This window comes from Corythoichthys intestinalis, chromosome 4 (genome assembly GCF_030265065.1).
Source record: "Corythoichthys intestinalis isolate RoL2023-P3 chromosome 4, ASM3026506v1, whole genome shotgun sequence".
NCBI lineage: Eukaryota > Metazoa > Chordata > Actinopteri > Syngnathiformes > Syngnathidae > Corythoichthys > Corythoichthys intestinalis.
In genome coordinates this window covers 14,298,989-14,317,403 of record NC_080398.1, presented here as the reverse complement: position 1 = coordinate 14,317,403, position 18,415 = coordinate 14,298,989, and the positions used below count along the sequence as shown (strand labels likewise).

The 18,415-nt window shown below is 41.8% G+C and overlaps 1 protein-coding gene across 4 annotated transcripts in view; it reads right to left on the bottom strand.

The window, feature by feature from the left end:
- LOC130914410 (glucocorticoid modulatory element-binding protein 1-like) overlaps positions 1-18,415 on the bottom strand; it is a 47,199-nt gene that overhangs the window by 2,542 nt on the left and 26,242 nt on the right. For all 4 annotated transcript variants that reach the window (XM_057833576.1, XM_057833578.1, XM_057833577.1 and 1 more), the window contains 2 exons: positions 2,782-2,919; positions 2,487-2,600 (listed from right to left, as the gene is read on the bottom strand). In XM_057833576.1, the coding sequence (XP_057689559.1) occupies positions 2,487-2,600; positions 2,782-2,919 (252 nt within the window). The remainder of the gene's footprint in view (positions 1-2,486; positions 2,601-2,781; positions 2,920-18,415) is intronic.

Genomic DNA, 18,415 nt, shown 5'->3' with positions numbered 1-18,415 from the left:
CTTGCGCATGAAAAGACTAGCTGCCTTTGATATTGTTATTACGATGATGATGATTATAAATATGATGATCTTTAATATTATTCTCTACAACTACTGTACTGCTGTGGCTGTAATTCATGTTATCAGCTGCTAGCCTGTTGCTAATCAGTACGTGTAGGATGGCACAATTATGTAAATGGATAAATGCAAGTGTTTCAAGTTTTTTGTTTGTTTGTTTACAGGTGGAAAACGCTGTTAGACAAGGGAAGACAAGTTGATGTGCCTCACATCAACACTTACTATACGTTGAAGGACCGTAAGATGTGACATGAGACTACATGCGTTCTACTTTAATGATGGGAGGCTCGACTCCCTGATGCGGCAGAGAGGCAGGCCTGGGACAGACAGTGGCTCGCCTCGCGGCGGAACGTCAGCTCAATCCCGAGATCCATCTACAAGCTTTTTAACTGCAGCAACTTTAAGATACACTATTAGAGCTGGAATTACCGAGGACAGCAGGAGAAAGCCCGTCAGGAGGCCCCTGAGGGTCTCCGTAATGTCGGTCTAAAGCTTGGCAAGGCGCTCTTAAGCTCTGCTGTCTGATATCAAATTCTCTTATGCTCCACCTTCGTTAATATTTTTCTAATAGTATAAATTGTGATTTATTGACCTGATTGTCACATGCACCAATTGTTTTAAACAAAACAAGAAATAGGATCATGTTGTCCAAACGTTTTATTGCAATCAATATCTGCAATAAAAAAGAATGACATACTATTTTTGTTTATACAGTGCCCTCCATAATTATTGGCACCCCTGAAAAAGATGTGTTTTTTAGCTTCTAATATTTTTTTTTTAATTCAAATAATATGGGAAAAGCTCAATCTTGGTCTCACACAAAAATACACACGGTCCCAAGCTTCAACTGGGATCAGGGTCAGATGAGACCAAGATTGAGCTTTTTGGCAACAAACACTCTGAGTGGGTCTGGCGTGCCACGAAAGATGCGCATGCTGAAAAGCACCTCATACCCACTGTGAAGTATGGGGGTGGGTCAGTGATGCTGTGGGGCTGTTTCGCTTTCAAAGGCCCTGGGAACCTTGTTAGGGTGCATGGCATCATGAATGCTTTGAAATACCAGGACATTTTAAATCAAAATCTGTTGCCCTCTGCCCGTAAGCTGAAGATGGGTAGTCACTGGGTTTTTTAGCAAGACAATGACCCTAAACATATGGCCAAATCTACACAGAAATGGTTCCCCAGACACAAAATCAAGCTCCTCCCTTGGCCATCTCAGTCCCCAGACCTTGTTTTGTTGGCAAAAGGGGGTTGTACAAAGTATTAACACCAGGGGTGCTAATAATTGTGACACACATTATTTGATGTCAAATAATTTTTTCTTTATGTGGGATTTTTTCCCCACTGAATGAATGCACTTGTATTGAAGGTTGGATTTTTCAGTTTTTTTCAATTAAGGTCCCATATTATTTGAATTAAAAAAAAAAGATATTAGAAGCTAAAAACACATCTTTTTCAGGGGTGCCAATAATTTGGAGGCCACTGTATGTAAATACCTTGTAGTATTTCCTTGTAACAACAAAATCCGTGTCAGCCCTTCTGCATTCGGCAACTGTAATATTATTTGTAATTTCACCTCATTTTGGTCACTCAAGTGGCCGGCGTATCAATCTATACATCACGTTAACACAGCCTGCACAGGTTGTTAGAATTTCGTCCACAAATGATCAAGGAAATGATAAGAACAAACATAAAATCTTTTAGGTGGATCCTTAGGTACATCCTTAACTTATTGTCTGCAGCTGGTTTCGATATAAGGCCTATGGCGAGGTGGATCCAAACTGGCGCATTGTAGCTACTAGCTGGTCGCTAATCAAAACATTCCACTTCCAACCATATATATAGGCGCTTCCAGGAGTTCACGCACAGCACAGAAAGTCTCGGAGTCTCACCTACGTCGTGCTGATTCCATTTCCAAGTTTCTGTGGGTTCCTGTGGTTTGATTTTGCAGTTTCAACTTTGTCAACACACTGCTTACTTTAACTGCACTTCAATTTGTTCAGTCTAAACCGGAAGTTCTGAGCAGAAAAAGATGGCGCCGCCCGTGTTTCACCCAGGAAACTTGTCTATATAAAAAATAATTTTAAAATTTCATTTTAACTGTTTTATTTTAGATTCAATTTGGTTAAGGAGAGTCGGACAAAAGAAAAATGCTATTTTAGGGGGTACTCCAGTCTCATTTGGTATTTTTACAAATTTAGACAAAACAACATTTGTATTACATTTGGTGTCAGGTGAAGTAAATTTGCTTTATCTTTCAGTATTTGTGTGTATTTTTTTTTTTTAATTGTGAAGGGTGGGACTTAAAATGTCCTCAAATTCTGGAATGACCACTAAACCTATGCATTTCTTTTTCATCTGTGGTACAATTAAGAATGAACTAATGAAAATCTTATCGGTACAATTTTGAAGATGGCATGTCTTCTCACCATAAACACCATCGTCATCATTGTCTTCCTTCAGGCCCCGCCGTTGCTCCAGTGCTTGCTTGACTGAGTCTAAAAGTCCAAACATCTCACACAGGGAATTCAGGATGATGGCGTCTGGAACAACACAAATAAATCAATCCTTTGCAACGGTGCACGACTTGAATGCTTGAAGGCCATATTTAGCTGGAGGGGCCTCCTGCATTAAACATTTACTTGATCGATATTCTACTCAAAGCAAATCTTTCCTTTTTTTTCAACACTCAGTGCTTTGCAGTTTCTCGATGTCTGAACTCACCAGTCTCCTGCAGCTCAGCCTTCTCGCTGCGAACCTCCACACCTTTCAGAGTAGCCAATATGTGAGCTTGAAGACCGGACAGGACCTCGCCCATCAGTCCACATTCAGCCACGCCCTTCCACAGGCTTAATATACCATCTAGACATAAACAAATATGAGGTGAAATTGTATTATTATTATTATTTGTATTTCCTGGTGTAGTAAGTGCAGCTGCATGAAAAACAAAAGTAGTATTCTGATATCAAAGGTTCTCAAACTGACAGCCTTACCAGGGATAGACAATAAGGGAATTTAGCCACTGAGGGCCCAGAGGGCCAGTGGCCTTTGAAATTCACTGGCCCCACCGACAAAACCACTGGTCAACGCATCAGTCATTGATCCCAATAATCTTGAAAAAGTTTTTTTTTTTTTTTTTTTTTTTTGCAGTAGATTTCATAAAAAGTGCAGCAAAATTTATACAGAGCCAGTGCAGTGCTGTTATTCAACACAGATTTTGAGTCCATTGGGCACATGACCAGGAGTTTTTGCGCTAAAATGATGTTAATCATTTTTATTTTTGTGTAACAAACTGACATGTGGCGTCAGCATATACCCGTTTTCAAGTTTACGGTGTGCACCAACCCGGAACACTAATAAGCCAACCAGAAACATGAATAAACCCAAATCAACTACACAGACCTCTTACACATATTTTAATGTTTTTGGGAAACAAACACACACCCCCCAAAAAATCTTTTTTTTCTTGGGAACTCCAGGGGGAGGCAGGCCCGTGGGAGAGCCCCGTGCCTGGGCAAAACTTTCGCGTCTACCCCTTACCGCCCTCTGGAAGTCTCCCCCAGCTCTGTTTCATGGCAACAATTTAGAAGTCAAAGAGATGACTAAGGCTAGGTTCATACTACAGGTCTTAATGCACAAATCCGATTTTTTGTCATATCTGTTTTTTTGGCGTGCCCGTTCAGACTGCCTTTGTCCATTGAGACCATTCAAGTATTACGCATGCGCACTAATTCGCAGTCCGACACGCGCTGAGCAAGACGACCCGCATGCGCAGAAGCATCAAAACAAATGACCTTACATGCTGGCTGTCACTCGTCATTCCAGGGATATCATAGTTTGCTTTTAAAAAGAGGACACAAATAACAGACATAAATAATCCCAGTTTAGGCTTATATTCAAAGTATAAGGATCGATAGCATGCACGCACTGTCCGTGCATGTCACACGCACATACGGGCAGTTTGCCCTGACTTTCGGCTGTGTAAGCAATGTTGAAATATTGCTTATATGGAGCAGACAGTAAACCGATCATTCTCAGGCTTATCTTCAACCCATTTTTATTTTTTTTATGACTGTTGTCAAGTCCGACCCTTCCTAAAAAGCCGTGTTCAAGGCAAGCTAAGCGCTAATGACGCACAGCTGCACCGCTACCGTAGCGTCTCTCTCGCTTTTTGATGACGTAAGTGCTGCATGAATTCCGATTTGAGAGACTGGACAGTACAGACCGCCGCGACAGTATGGAAAAATGTGGCCCAGATTGGATTTGAACCACATACGAATGTGACCCAGATCGGATTTGAAATGGTCCAGTTCTATGCGATTTGTCACGTTCAGACCATCAAGTTAATGCCTCACTCGAGTCGGAAAAACACGAAAAAATCGGATTCGTGCATTAAGACCTGTAGTATGAACGTAGCCTAAGGCAATTATGGCTAAAAATTTTCAAGCTAAACCGTCGTAATGACAATATTATTTTCTCAGTAGTCACGTGGATGAATTATTACGTCATGTCGTACCAAAGGTGTCATACTTATCAACTTTTCTCGAACTTCCTTGTCTGCATATATGGGCATTGATCTGCACACCTGACAGTAATCCTGTTTTTTTTGTCTCATCGTAGCCGAGCATATTCCAACGGCCTCGCCACTGGGTTGAAACTTTCTTTCCCTTTTCTTTTCATATTGCATTTAGCCTTCCCTCAACTCCTCCAGTGACCTTTTCTTTCTTGAGGGGTCGTTTTTTCCCCCCGGTGCTTATCCAGGTGCAAGGGCTTTCAGAAACTTGTCGTCTCCTAGTATAACGTTAGATGGGTACTGAGATACTGACAACAAATCAGCAACAGTAATTAGCTTACGCGCGTTCACGAGCGAGCAAACGAGGTGTGTTTCCGCCCCACCGTGAGCAACTGCTGCTGCATAGACCGTAAGGGTAATCTTTATTTGGGATAGCGTAACGTCATCAAAACACGGAACCACTGGGAATGGGAAATAAGATTTTTTTTTTTTTTTTTTTTAATTCGACGCATTATTTTTACTGGCCCCATCGAGCCAGTAGTGGGAGCATTCTGGTGTCCCTGACAGTTTTAATAGTACGTCCGGGCCACCGGGACAATTTATATTGTCGACCTCTGTTTAAAGTCCCAGGGGTTGACAAGCCTTTTCTTGGGTGTTAACAAAATCATTTGAAAAGAATTATGTTGTAAAATTATATAACATGTAGCCCAGCAAGTGGGATCTTTTATCAATAAAGCAACAAAAACTAAACGTGGTAGTTTGGTTTACCTACACTTGCTTTGAGCCGATCACAACTTCTTGGACTGCATTGTGTTTGTGGTTGGCAAGTTATCATAGGAAAACAGTCGTACATTCAAGTCTGCTTATTTCTTTAAGAATAAAGTCAGATTTGTTTGAAAGAAAAAAACGAACTTTGTTAGAATAAAAGTTTTAATGCTGTAATATACAAATTAAATTGTATCTTTGTAAAAATGGAATCCACTTGTTAAAATATTACATATAGCCTTAATTTAAAAAACAAAACAAAGAAACACTGAAATTATAAGCTTTTTTATTATCATTCCACTGTCATATTTTTCCCCAAAATATCCTTGTTTTTACTTCCTATGATGTCTAGTGTGGTGAGAGGCCATGAGAATTATATGGGGGACCTTAAAAAAATGGCCCCCAAAGCATTTGAGATCCCCTGCCTTAGACAGCCTGTGTGTTTATTTTAGGATACATACCCTTACATTCTAGTTAAAGCAATAAGCAGAGAAGAGCAAACAAAGTACGCAGTAAAAAATAACAGGTAGTAAAAATAAGGAAACTCTCGTTGTTCGGAAGTCAAAGGAGATAGAGAAGCCGAGAATGGTAGAGGAGTGCCACAGATGGAGGATAAAAGGGATAGAAGAGGTCAAGTTAAGTTTATTTATGCAGCACATTTTATACAAAACACTGGAACTTGCTGTTTTTCTCAATACAAAAAAAAAAAGAATAATAAAAACATCCAACTGAGACGGAATTAAGTGGGATCAGATTGATGGTAATATTACTCATAATACATTCTAGTCATAACATTCATTAGTCATCTCATTAGGTGGGATAGGATCGAACTTTACCAAAAAAATAAATATGCAAGAAAAAGTGCAACATGCCTGCGGAGGTGCCCAATCTTTCTCACCTATCCAAATTTTTTACGTATAGTCCCAAAACTAATTACATGCACACTACAAAATCAACATACCTTAATAAAAAAAACTGCCCACCACCAAATCAACATACCTTAATAAAAAAAAAAAAAGTTTCATTAAAGACAGACAGTTTAAGGCAGGAGTCTTTGGATACTGAAGATAAAACTGATGGTGTTGCTTTTTTTTCAGTTGCAAATTCCTATTGACAAATGGAACAATATTGTTCATTCAAGTTGAGTGGGCAGTTCAAGTCCCTGTAAAGTTAAAGCAAATTTTTCTTCTGGATTTGACACAGTACAAAGGAAGAGTGTTAGGGGCAGTTTACATGGCGACTCTGCGACACAAAGACGCAATGACTGAGTTGCGGACTCGCCTTGCGTGCATATGGTGTCGGTGAAGACGAAAAATTCTGAATCATGCCTCCAAAGCGGAAGAATCCGATTGCGGGGGGTTGAGGGGGGCTTCCTCGGCATGCATATCAAAGGCTCCTGCGGCGCGAGACCGCGCCGTTAACATCAGCACTCGTTACTGTTTTAATAATATTTTTAAATTAAATATGTTGAACGTTTTAATTTTTGTGCCTTTTTGAACAAAAGAAAAATGACATTGCTTCGAGTGGGCGAGCATATTTTTTCCGGGCTGAGGGAGCTTGGTGGGGTCAAAGTGCATCATTCTCTGTCACCCAGTAAATCTGCACTGCCCCCTAGGGCCTGGCATGAATACTCACCGTTTTCATGCAGAATCGCGACATTGCTCAAATGGAGACGCAAATGCAAATTTGAAATTTTTCGTATTCTCGGAGAGTCGCCATGTAAACGGCCCCTTAGTTAACTCAAATGTGAATGATGTGGTGAGGGGCTCATCAAAATGCATTAAAATGAAGATTGTCATCAGACGTCTTGTTTTCGACGTCTTAAAATGGATCAAAAACAGACTTCACTATCAGTTGACGAGCCAGCTCATGCATGCACTTTGAAACTTAAATGAATGAAAAAAATTAGCGTAACTTTAGCTCGAAATATTTACGTAAAATGAATGATAACTGCACGTTTTTTTGCTTTTAAACAAGAATCTAGAATGTTTTACATTCATACCTATAGAAATTCCAGGATTTACGCATTTATTTGCAAGAATTTTCAACTTCAAATCTCTTTGTTTTGTGATGGCCTTCATTTTTTATTTTGTATCCAAAGACAATAGCGTAATTTTACATTCAAACAATGAGGTAATTTTCAGTCAACTTCCGTTTTTGGCAAAAAACTAGTAATTTAGACATTTCTGTGTCCATACAGAAAAAAAACCCCCGGCTTTTACGTATTTTATGTGACATTTCAATCTAAAAATAATGAGAGCCCGATAGCCGGGAAGACGAATAATGATATCGGAATTCAACCTAAAAAAGTTGTAATTGTAAATAGAGAAGTGCAAAATTTGCTTTTGTTGAGTAAAATTAAAATGATTCTGCATGCTATCCTCAAGTATTAAGTATCTGATGTGAAAATTGAATGATTTATTAGCTGTTGAAAACTTATGTCAAAATTGCAAAAGTCGCTATTTCAGGCAAAAACTTACAAGATATTTTAAATATTGCTATTGATCCTGAAAATATATGGGTTTATATCTGCATTTGGTGATTTTTGTGCATCTAGTGTAAAATCTGAGAATTTTATAGCCATCTGAAGTTACAGTGCCTTGCAAAAGTTTTCGGCCCCCTTGTACCTTGCAACCTTTCGCCACATTTCAGGCTTCAAACATAACGATATAAAATTTTAATTTTTTGTCAAGAATCAACAACAAGTGGGACACAATCGTGAAGTGGAACAAAATTTATTGGATAATTTAAACTTTTTTAACAAATAAAAAACTGAAAAGTGGGGCGTGCAATATTATTCGGCCCCCTTGCGTTAATACTTTGTAGCGCCACCTTTTGCTCCAATTACAGCTGCAAGTCGCTTGGGGTATGTTTCTATCAGTTTTGCACATCAAGAGACTGACATTCTTGCCCATTCTTCCTTGCAAAACAGCTCGAGCTCAGTGAGGTTGGATGGAGAGTGTTTGTGAACAGCAGTCTTCAGCTCTTTCCACAGATTCTCGATTGGATTCAGGTCTGGACTTTGACTTGGCCATTCTAACACCTGGATACGTTTATTTTTGAACCATTCCATTGTAGATATGGCTTTATGTTTTGGATCATTGTCCTGTTGGAAGATAAATCTCCGTCCCAGTCTCAGGTCTTGTGCAGATACCAACAGGTTTTCTTCCAGAATGTTCCTGTATTTGGCTGCATCCATCTTCCCGTCAATTTTAACCATCTTCCCTGTCCCTGCTGAACAAAAGCAGGCCCAAACCATGATGCTGCCACCACCATGTTTGACAGTGGGGATGGTGTGTTCAGGGTGATGAGCTGTGTTGCTTTTACGCCAAACATATCGTTTTGCATTGTGGCCAAAAAGTTCAATTTTGGTTTCATCTGACCAGAGCACCTTCTTCCACATGTTTGTTGTGTCTCCCAGGTGGCTTGTGGCAAACTTTAAACGAGACTTCTTATGGATATCTTTGAGAAATGGCTTTCTTCTTGCCACTCTTCCATAAAGGCCAGATTTGTGCAGTGTACGACTGATTGTTGTCCTATGGACAGACTCTCCCACCTCAGCTGTAGATCTCTTCAGTTCATCCAGAGTGATCATGGGCCTCTTGGATGCATCTCTGATCAGTTTTCTCCTTGTTTGAGAAGAAAGTTTGGAAGGACGGCCGGGTCTTGGTAGATTTGCAGTGGTCTGATGCTCCTTCCATTTCAATATGATGGCTTGCACAGTGCTCCTTGAGATGTTTAAAGCTTGGGAAATCTTTTTGTATCCAAATCCGGCTTTAAACTTCTCCACAACAGTATCTCGGACCTGCCTGGTGTATTCCTTGCTTTTCATAATGCTCTCTGCACTTTAAACAGAACCCTGAGACTATCACAGAGCAGGTGCATTTATACGGAGACTTGATTACACACAGGTGGATTCTATTTATCATCATCGGTCATTTAGGACAACATTGGATCATTCAGAGATCCTCACTCAACTTCTGGAGTGACTTTGCTGCACTGAAAGTTTAGGGGCCGAATAATATTGCACGCCCCACTTTTCAGTTTTTTATTTGTTAAAAAAGTTTAAATTATCCAAAAAATGTTGTTCCACTTCACGATTGTGTCCCACTTGTTGTTGATTCTTGACAAAAAAATTAAATTTCATATCTTTATGTTTGAAGCCTGAAATGTGGCGAAAGGTTGCAAGATTCAAGGGGGCAGAAAACTTTTGCAAGGCACTGAATGTTATATAAAAAATAATAAATCAGGATTTTATTAGGGAACAACGACTTTTAACTTTTTGATGCCGCTGCTCATGCAGAGTCATATATGCCTTAGGGAGGTGCCTGTTTTGGTTTTAGGTCGGTAGCGGCTTTGGTTTTAAAAATATTTTACTTGTAAGTTTTTGAAAATAGGCCCCCCTACGGAGCGGCCCCGCACCCCATTTCCCGTCAAATAATGGTGAAGTCTATGATCAAAATAAATAAAATAAATGGTAAATTTGGACGTGCATAGCCGTCAATGGCATGGACGTGCATGGCCTGCAAAAATGCCATATACCAACAGAAAAATGCCACATTGCAAAATACATTTTGCCACATGGCAAATACCACTTTTCGTTGTAGGCCCTGCTCGATATCCTTTCGAGTGCAAATAATTATTTTCAACTATACTGTATTTCTGTTTCTGTTGTGCATGCTTGAAATTAAAAAAAGAAAACTTCATCATCATTCACAATCATAATTTGATGTAGACATAACATTTTCACCTACAGTGGTATGAAAAAAGTTTTGGGCAACTCTTTCAAGATTTTCCATTATAAATCAGTGGTTGTTCGGCTCAGAAATTTCAGTTAAATGTATCATATGGCAAACAAACAATAATATTTGAGTTATTAAGTTATTTACATTATTTTTCAATAGCAGTTTCAGAAAGAGTGCATTAAATATTTAAACAAAAGAAGCCAGGTTTAGTATAAATTTGGGGGCGCGAACACAAAAATTACATCAATCCTCCTTTTACAGAAATAACAGCCGCTAAACATTTTCAAAAGTTTCCAATGAGGGTCGACTATCAAGGTTAAATGTGCACATTAAGTTGCAATGGGCAAACTTTTTCATAGAATCAATGGTCTGATGAAATTATAGCTGCAATGTGCTCATGCTTGAACAACCTACTGACTTTCTGTACTGTTGAGCGATGGTACTGTTATATTTTAAACCTTCTCTAGTCTCAAAAGTGCATACTTTTAGGACTGAAGTTTTCCTTCATGTAGCTTACATACTGTAAATAGCTTCATGCCACATTCAGTGCATCCTATTGAAAATTTGTTTCCTGTCAGAGGGAAAAACACTCTTAAAAATAAGCATTTCTTGAAAATAAGCATTTCTCAATGTTCTCACAAACATTAGCCTGAATTCTAATGACTCTAAAACACATACAGCAAAGGCAGACACAATTTTAGTTGCCTTGCCATGCATCCATGTACAGTAGTACCTCGACATACGAACACATCAACATACGATTTATTCAACATACAACGTAAAATTTGACTTCTCATCTGTCTCGACATGTAAAGAAATTATCGAAATATGATGAGTTACAACAGCGTCGTAATCTCATTGTTTTCCTGCAAGCATGTCGGATTTTCTTGTGAGAGAAATCATGATGGGTCCCAAGAAAGTTGCAGATGGTAGTAGAATAGGGTGGAATAAAGAAGAAAGAGGGTGACGCTTACCATTAAAATGAAGGACAACATAGAAAAATATTAGCGTGGTGTGAGTGGACTAGAACTGGAACAGAACACGGCTAACTGTATTCTCTTCCTCCACACCCGCTGTCTCCTTCGACCTCCGCTCGCCAGTAAGTTAAGGTGACAATAAAAATGTTTTTTTTTCTCTCTTATTTATTCATAATTTATTTGTTTTGCTATGTGTAAATGCTATTTGTAACTGTACCTGCAGTATTTATCCATCCATTATCTACCACTTAATCTGTGGTCGGGTCGCAATGAAGCCCAGACTTCCCACTGCCCAGCCACTTCAACCAGCTCCTCCGGAGGGACTCCAAGCCGTTCCTAGGCCAACCGAGAGACAGTCTCTCCAGCGTGTCCTGGGACATCCCCGGGGCCACGGGCCAGTAGGACACGCCCGGAACACCTCTCCAGGGAGGCTTCCAAGAGGCATCCGAACTAGATCCCCGAGCCACCTCAACTGACTCAACGAGGAGAAGTAGCGGCTCGACATAGAGTGAGAAGCTCGGTCATCCGGGAGGGACTCTATCGCTAAAGAAGAGCCCGGACACCCTGTGAAAGGATCTCATTTCGGCCGCTTGTATCCGGGATCTTGTTCTTTTAGTCACGACCTACAGCTCATGACCATAGGTGAGGGTAGGAACGTAGATAGACTGGTAAATGGAGAGCTTCACCTTTTGGCTCAGCTCCTTCTTCACCACTACAGACCGGTGCGGAGTCTGCATCACTGTAGACGCTGCGCCGATCCGCCTGTCGATCTCCCGCTCCCTCCTACCCGCACTCTTGAACAAGATCCCAAGATACATGAACTCATCAGACAGAGGACCATGGTCTCGGATTTGGATTTGCTGACTTTCATCCCAACCACTTCACACTCGGCTGCAAACAGTTCCATTGAGAGTTGGAGGTCACGGCTTGATGAAGCCAACAGCACCGCATCATCTGCAAAAAGCAGAGATGCAATGCTGAAGCCACCGAACTGGACCCCTTCAACACTTTGTCAGCGCCTAGATATTCTGTCTATAAAAATTATGAACAGAATCGGTGACAAAGGGTAGCCTTGGTGGAGTACAACCCTCACTGGGAACGGATTAGACTTACTGCCGGCAATGCCGACCAAACTCTGACGCGGTCGTGCAGGCACCGAACAGCCCATACCAAGGGGCTCGGTAACCCCTTGATAGAGCTAGAGCACACCCCACAGGACTCCCCGAGGGACATGGTCGAACGCCTTCTGCAAACCCACAAAACACATGTAGACCGGTTGGGCGAACTCCCATGCACCCTCGAGGACCCTGGTGAGGGTGTAGAGCTGGTCCTCTGTTCCACAGCCAGGATGAAAACCACACTGCTCCTCCTGAATCTGAGATTCGACTTCCCAACGGACCATCTTCTCCAGCAGGCCTGAATAGATTTTACTGGGGAGGTTGAGGAATATGAGCTCTCTATAATTGGAACACACCCTCCAATCCCCCTTTCCTAAAAGGGGGGACCACCACCCCAGTCTGCCAATCCAGAGACACTATCACCGATCTCCGCGCGATGTTGTAGAGCCATGTCAGCCACGGCAGGCCCACAACATTTAGAGCCTTTAGGAACTCGGATCGGGCAGATCTCATCCATCCCCGGTGTCCTGCCACCGAGGAGCTTTCCAACCACCTCATTGACTTCGACCCCAGAGATAGGAAAGCCCACCTATGAGTCCCCAGGCTCTGCTTCCTCAAAGGAAGGCGTGTCAGTGGAATTGAGGAGGTTTTCAAAGTATTCTCCCCACCGACTCACGACGTTCCGAGTCGAGGTCAGCGGTACCCCATCTCCACTATACACAGTGTTAATGGTGCAGTGCTTTCCTGTCCTCAAACGTCGAATGGTGGACCAGAATTTCCTTGAAGCCGTCCGGAAGTCATTTTCCATGGCCTCGCCAAACTCCTCCCATGTCCAAGTTATTGCATCGGCGACCGGCGAAGCTGCATTCCGCTTGGCCAAAAAGGCCCGGTAGGCCTCCTTCTTCAGCTTGAAGGCATCCCTTATCGCTGGTGTCGACCTGCAGGTTTGGGGACTGCAGCCACGACAGGTACCAACCACCTTATGGCCACAGCTCCGATCGGCCGCCTCATCAATGGAGGTGCGAGACATGGACCACTCGGACTCAATGTCTCCCACCTCCACCGGGACAAGGGAGAAGTTCTGCCGGAGGTGGGTTTTGAAGCTCTTTCTGACAGGGGATTCTGCCAGACGTTCCCAGCAGACCCTCATAATACGTTTGAGTCTGCCAGGTCTGGCCAGCATCTTCCCCCAGCATCGGAAACAACACACCATCAGGTGGTGATCAGTTGACAGCTCCGCCCCTCTTTTCACCCAAGTGTCCAAAACATGCAGCGGCAAATCCAATGAGACGACGACAAAGTCGATCATCGAACTGCGGTAGAGGTAAGATCTTGAGCCCGAGCCGGCCCAAAATTCAATTCAAAAGGTCAATTATTATGTTCGGGTCGGGTCGGGCTTCTCTCTCGCTTTTTTTTTTTATGAATATATATTCATATATTATGTATACTAAAATGATGTATGGATGTTAAACTAAGGAATACTATAATAATAAATAAATAATTTGGATAAAACAGAGAAGGCGCTGTATGGTGATGGCAAACATTGTCTTCCTTTGTCTGTCAGTCTTCCTTTGTTTGTCATCGTCTTTTTCGGGCAAATTATTCCATAGTCTGTGTCAATGTTTCCCCTTTCTGGCCAAACTATCCCACACTCTGTAACTGTCAATGATTCTGATGATGATGATGACAATGACAATAAATAAATTCATTCAAACAGGAGCCGCAGAGCCAGAGCATGCCCTGCGCACGTCAACGCTGTAGCTCTGCCCTCTTTTTAATCTTCCCCTCTGCATTCATTGCATATTTTTGACCTGGTATTTCGATATGGAGCAGCAAGAAGTTAAAACAAAACTAAAAACGGGTTAAAACAAAACAAAAGACGGGGGAATTGAAAATACAAACATGCACCAGTAAGAGTGGGGTGTGAAAAGGCTTCAAATTGATTGATGAAGAGGCTACAGAAACCTGTGTCGGCTTCACTGAATGTAACGAATGTGGCGCTTTGTTCTCATACGAGAGCAGAAAGACTGGCAGGTGTGTTTGTTTCGGGCTCGGGCCTGCAAATCAAGTTTAGGCTCGATCTTACCTCTAAACTGTGGCCCTGGGTGTTCTGGTGCCAAGTGCACATATGGACACCCCTATGTTTGAACATGGTGTTTGTTATGGACAATCCGTGACGACCACAGAAGTCCAATAATAGAACACCGCTCAGGTTCTGATTGAGGTGGGGCTGTTTCTCCCAGTCATGCCTCTACAGATCCCCCTGTCATTGCCCACGTGAGCGTGGCAGTCCCCCAGAAGAACAAAAATCCCAGTCCCCAAAGAGAGCGCTCTCTAGCACACCCTCCAAGGACTTCAAAAAGGGTGGGTACTCTGAGCTGCTGTTGGGTGCATAAGCACAAACAACAGTCAGGACCCGTCCCCCCACGGGAGGCTACCCTCTCATCTACCGGGGTAAACCCTAACGTACAGGTGCCAAGCCGGGGGGGCAATAAGTCTGCCAACACCTGCTCTGCGCCTCTCACCGTGGGCAACTCAAGAGCGCAGTGTCTATTGTAGATTTATCGTAGATTTTTGGGCTGTGGAACGAATTATATGAATTATAATGTATTCTTATGGAGACATCTGTGTCCACATACAACCATTTCGACATACAAACTACGTCCTGGAACAAATTAAATTAGTATGCTGAGGTACCACTGTATATAAATAAAACTACGTCCTGGAACAAATTAAATTAGTATGCTGAGGTACCACTGTATATAAATATATATACACGACCGTTAAAAATTTTTTGGGTCACCCAGACAATTTTGTGTTTTCCTTCAAAAGTCACACTTTAATCTATTTGCAGACCAATGACATACGAGCTGTTAATTTGTTGAGGTAATCTGGAGAAACTTCACTCCACGCTTCCAGAAGCACCTCCCACAAGTTGGATTGGCTTAATGGGCACTTCTTGCGTATCATACGGTCAAGCTGCTCCCACAACAGCTCAATGGGGTTAAGATCTGTTGACTGTGCTGGCCACTCCATTACAGATAGAATACCAGCTGCCTGCTTCTTTCTTAAATAGTTCTTGCATAATTTGGAAGTGTTCGTTGGGTTATTGTCATGTTGTAGGATGAAAATGGCTTCAATCAAGCGTTGTCCACAGGGTATGGCATGGCATTGCAAAATGGAGTGATAGCCTTGCTTATTTAAAATCCCGTTGACCTTGTACAAATCTCCCACTTTACCAGCACCAAAGCAACCCCAGACCATCACATAACCTTCACCATGGTTGATAGATGACATCAGGCACTCTTCCAGCACTTTTCAGTTGTTCTGCATCTCACAAATGTTGTTCTCTTTGATCCAAAGTCCAAACACCTCAACCTATGATTTGTCTGCCCATAACACTTTTTTTCCTATCTTCCTCTGTCCAATGTCTGTATTCTTTTGCCCATATTGTTTCCTTTTATTACTCAGTCTCAGTTAAATCTTTTTTCTTTGCCACGCTGCCCTGAAAACCAGCATCCCGGAGTCGTCTCTTCACTGTCGACATAGACACTTGCGTTTTACGGGTTCTATTTAATGAAGCTGCTGGATGAGGACCTGCGAGGCATCTTTCTCAAATTAGAAACTCTTATAAACTTGTCTTCTTGCTTGGTTGTGCAGCGGGGCCTCCCGCTTCTCTTTCTACAGTGGTTAGATCTTGTTTCTGAAGGGAGTGGTAGTTGATCATTTTCTTAACACCCTATGTTCTTTCCCAACGCAGAGAAGATATATCAATTGGTGCCCCTACACACAGTCATGGTTGCACTTCCCATCATGCATTTGGGTTGAATGGCTGCAGTATAATTTACTGAAAGCTCAACAAATACACTAGATGGCAATATTTAGTCACAATATACAAAGTCACATTTATCCTTTAAGAATTACAAGTCTTTCTATCCGTGGATCCCTCTCACAGAAAGAATGTTAATAATGTAAATGCCATCTTGAGGATTTATTGTCATAATAAACAAATACAGTACTTATGTACTGTATGTTACATGTATATATTCGTCCGAGTTTTATTCATTTTTTTCTTAATGCATTGCCAAAATGTATATGATTGGGAAAAATTATCGGGAATGATTGGAATTGAATCGGCAGCAAAAAAAAAAAAAGCAATCGGATCGGGAAATATCGGGATGGGCAGATAAGCAAAAAAAAAGCAATCGGATCGGGAAATATCGGGATGGGCAGATACTCAAACTAAAACGATCGGATCGGGAGCAAAAAAACATGATTGGAACAACCCTACTCTTGACTATAGATAAACATACAGTACCGTTCAAAAGTTTGGCGTCACCCAGACAATTTTGTGTTTTCCTTAAGTCACACTTTTATTTTTAAAATGAATTTCAAAATGAATAGAACATATAGTCAAGACATTGACAAGGTTGGAAATAAGGATTTTTATTTTAAATAATAATTTTCTTCTTCAAACTTTGCTTTGATCAAAGATTGCTCATTTTGCAACAATTACAGCTTTACAGACCTATGGTGTACTAGCTGTTAATTTGTTCAGAAGAAGAGAAAGAAGATGAGCGAAACTTCACTCCACCTTTCCAGAAGCACCTCCCACAAGTTGGATTGGCTTGATGGGCACTTCTTGCGTTTCATACTGTCAAGCTGCTCCTACAACAGCTCAATGGGTTTGAGATCTGTTGACTGTGCTGGCCACTCCATTGCAGATAGAATACCAGCTGCCTGCTTCTTTCCTAAATAGTTCTTGGATGATTTGGAGGTGTGCTTGGGTCACTGTAATGTTGTAGGATGAATCAAGCGTTGTCCACAGGGTATGGGATGGTGTTGCAAAATGGAGTGATAGCCTTCTTTATTTAAAATCCCGTTGATCTTGTACAAATCTCCCACTTTACCAGCACCAAAGCAACCCCAGACCATCACATTACCTTTGCCATTGTTGACTGATGACATCAGGGACTCTACCAGCATCTTTTAAGTTGTTTTATGTGTCACAAATGTTTTCTTTGATCCAAAGGCCAAACACCTCAAACTTTGATTCGTCTTTCCATAACACTTTTTTCCTATCTTCCTCTGTCCAATGTCTGTGTTGTTTTGCCCATATTGTTTCCTTTTATTACCCAGTCTCAGATGAAGCTTTTTCATTTGTCACGCTGCCCTGAAAATCAGAATCCCGGAGTCGTCGCTTCACTGTCGACCAGGGGTCGCGTTAACCGAATATTTTCCGTCGTTGACCGGTTTTTTAAAACGGTGACGGAAAAAACTGAAGTCCATCCGTCATTTTGACAGGTTGCAATTCACACCCCAGACCACAGGATGGCGAGTGAGCATATTAATAAGCTATTGTCTCTCTTGATGTATGACGTCGCTGGCCTTACTCGGAAAAATGTCCGAACTAGCATTCAGGTGTAGCAAACACAGAAACGTTAGGAAGCTTTGGAGAGCATTGTCTAAGGCTACGTTCATTCTACAGGTCTTAATGCACGAATCCAATTTTTTCGTGTTTTTCCGAGTCGAGTCAGGCATTAACTTGACGGTCTGAACAGGACAAGTCGCATAGAAGTGGACCATTTCAAATCCGATCTGGGTCATTTTTTTATGTGGTTCAAATCCGATCTGGGCCACATTTTTCCAGACTGTCGCGGCGGTCTGTACCGTCCACTGTCCCAAATCCGATTTCAGTTGTGCGTTATTAGCGCCTAGCTTGCAGTGAACACGGCTTTTGGGGAAGGGCCGGGCTTGACAACAGTCATAAAAAAATAAAAATGGGTTGAGGATAAGCATGAGAATGATCGGTTTTCTCTCTGCTCTATGTGAGCTATATTTCAACATTTCCTACACGGCCGAGAGTCGGGAGAGGGGTCTGGCTGCAGCCCGTCTTGGAGAGTCAGGGCAAACTGCCTGTATGTGTGTGTGACATGTACGGACAGTGCGTGCATGCCATCGATCCATATAAACTGTGAATATAAGCCTAAACGGGGATTATTTATGTCTGTTATTTGTGTCCTCCTTTTGAAAAGCAAAATATGATAGCCCTGGAATGACGGATGACTTGTCATTTGTTTTGATGCTTCTGCGCACCGGCGCGTGTCGGACTTCAAATTAGAGCGCATGCGTAATACTTGAATGGTCTCAATGGACAAAGGCAGTCTGAACGGGCACGCCAAAAAAACGGATATGACAAAAAAATCGGATTTGTGCATTATGACCTGTAGTATGAACATA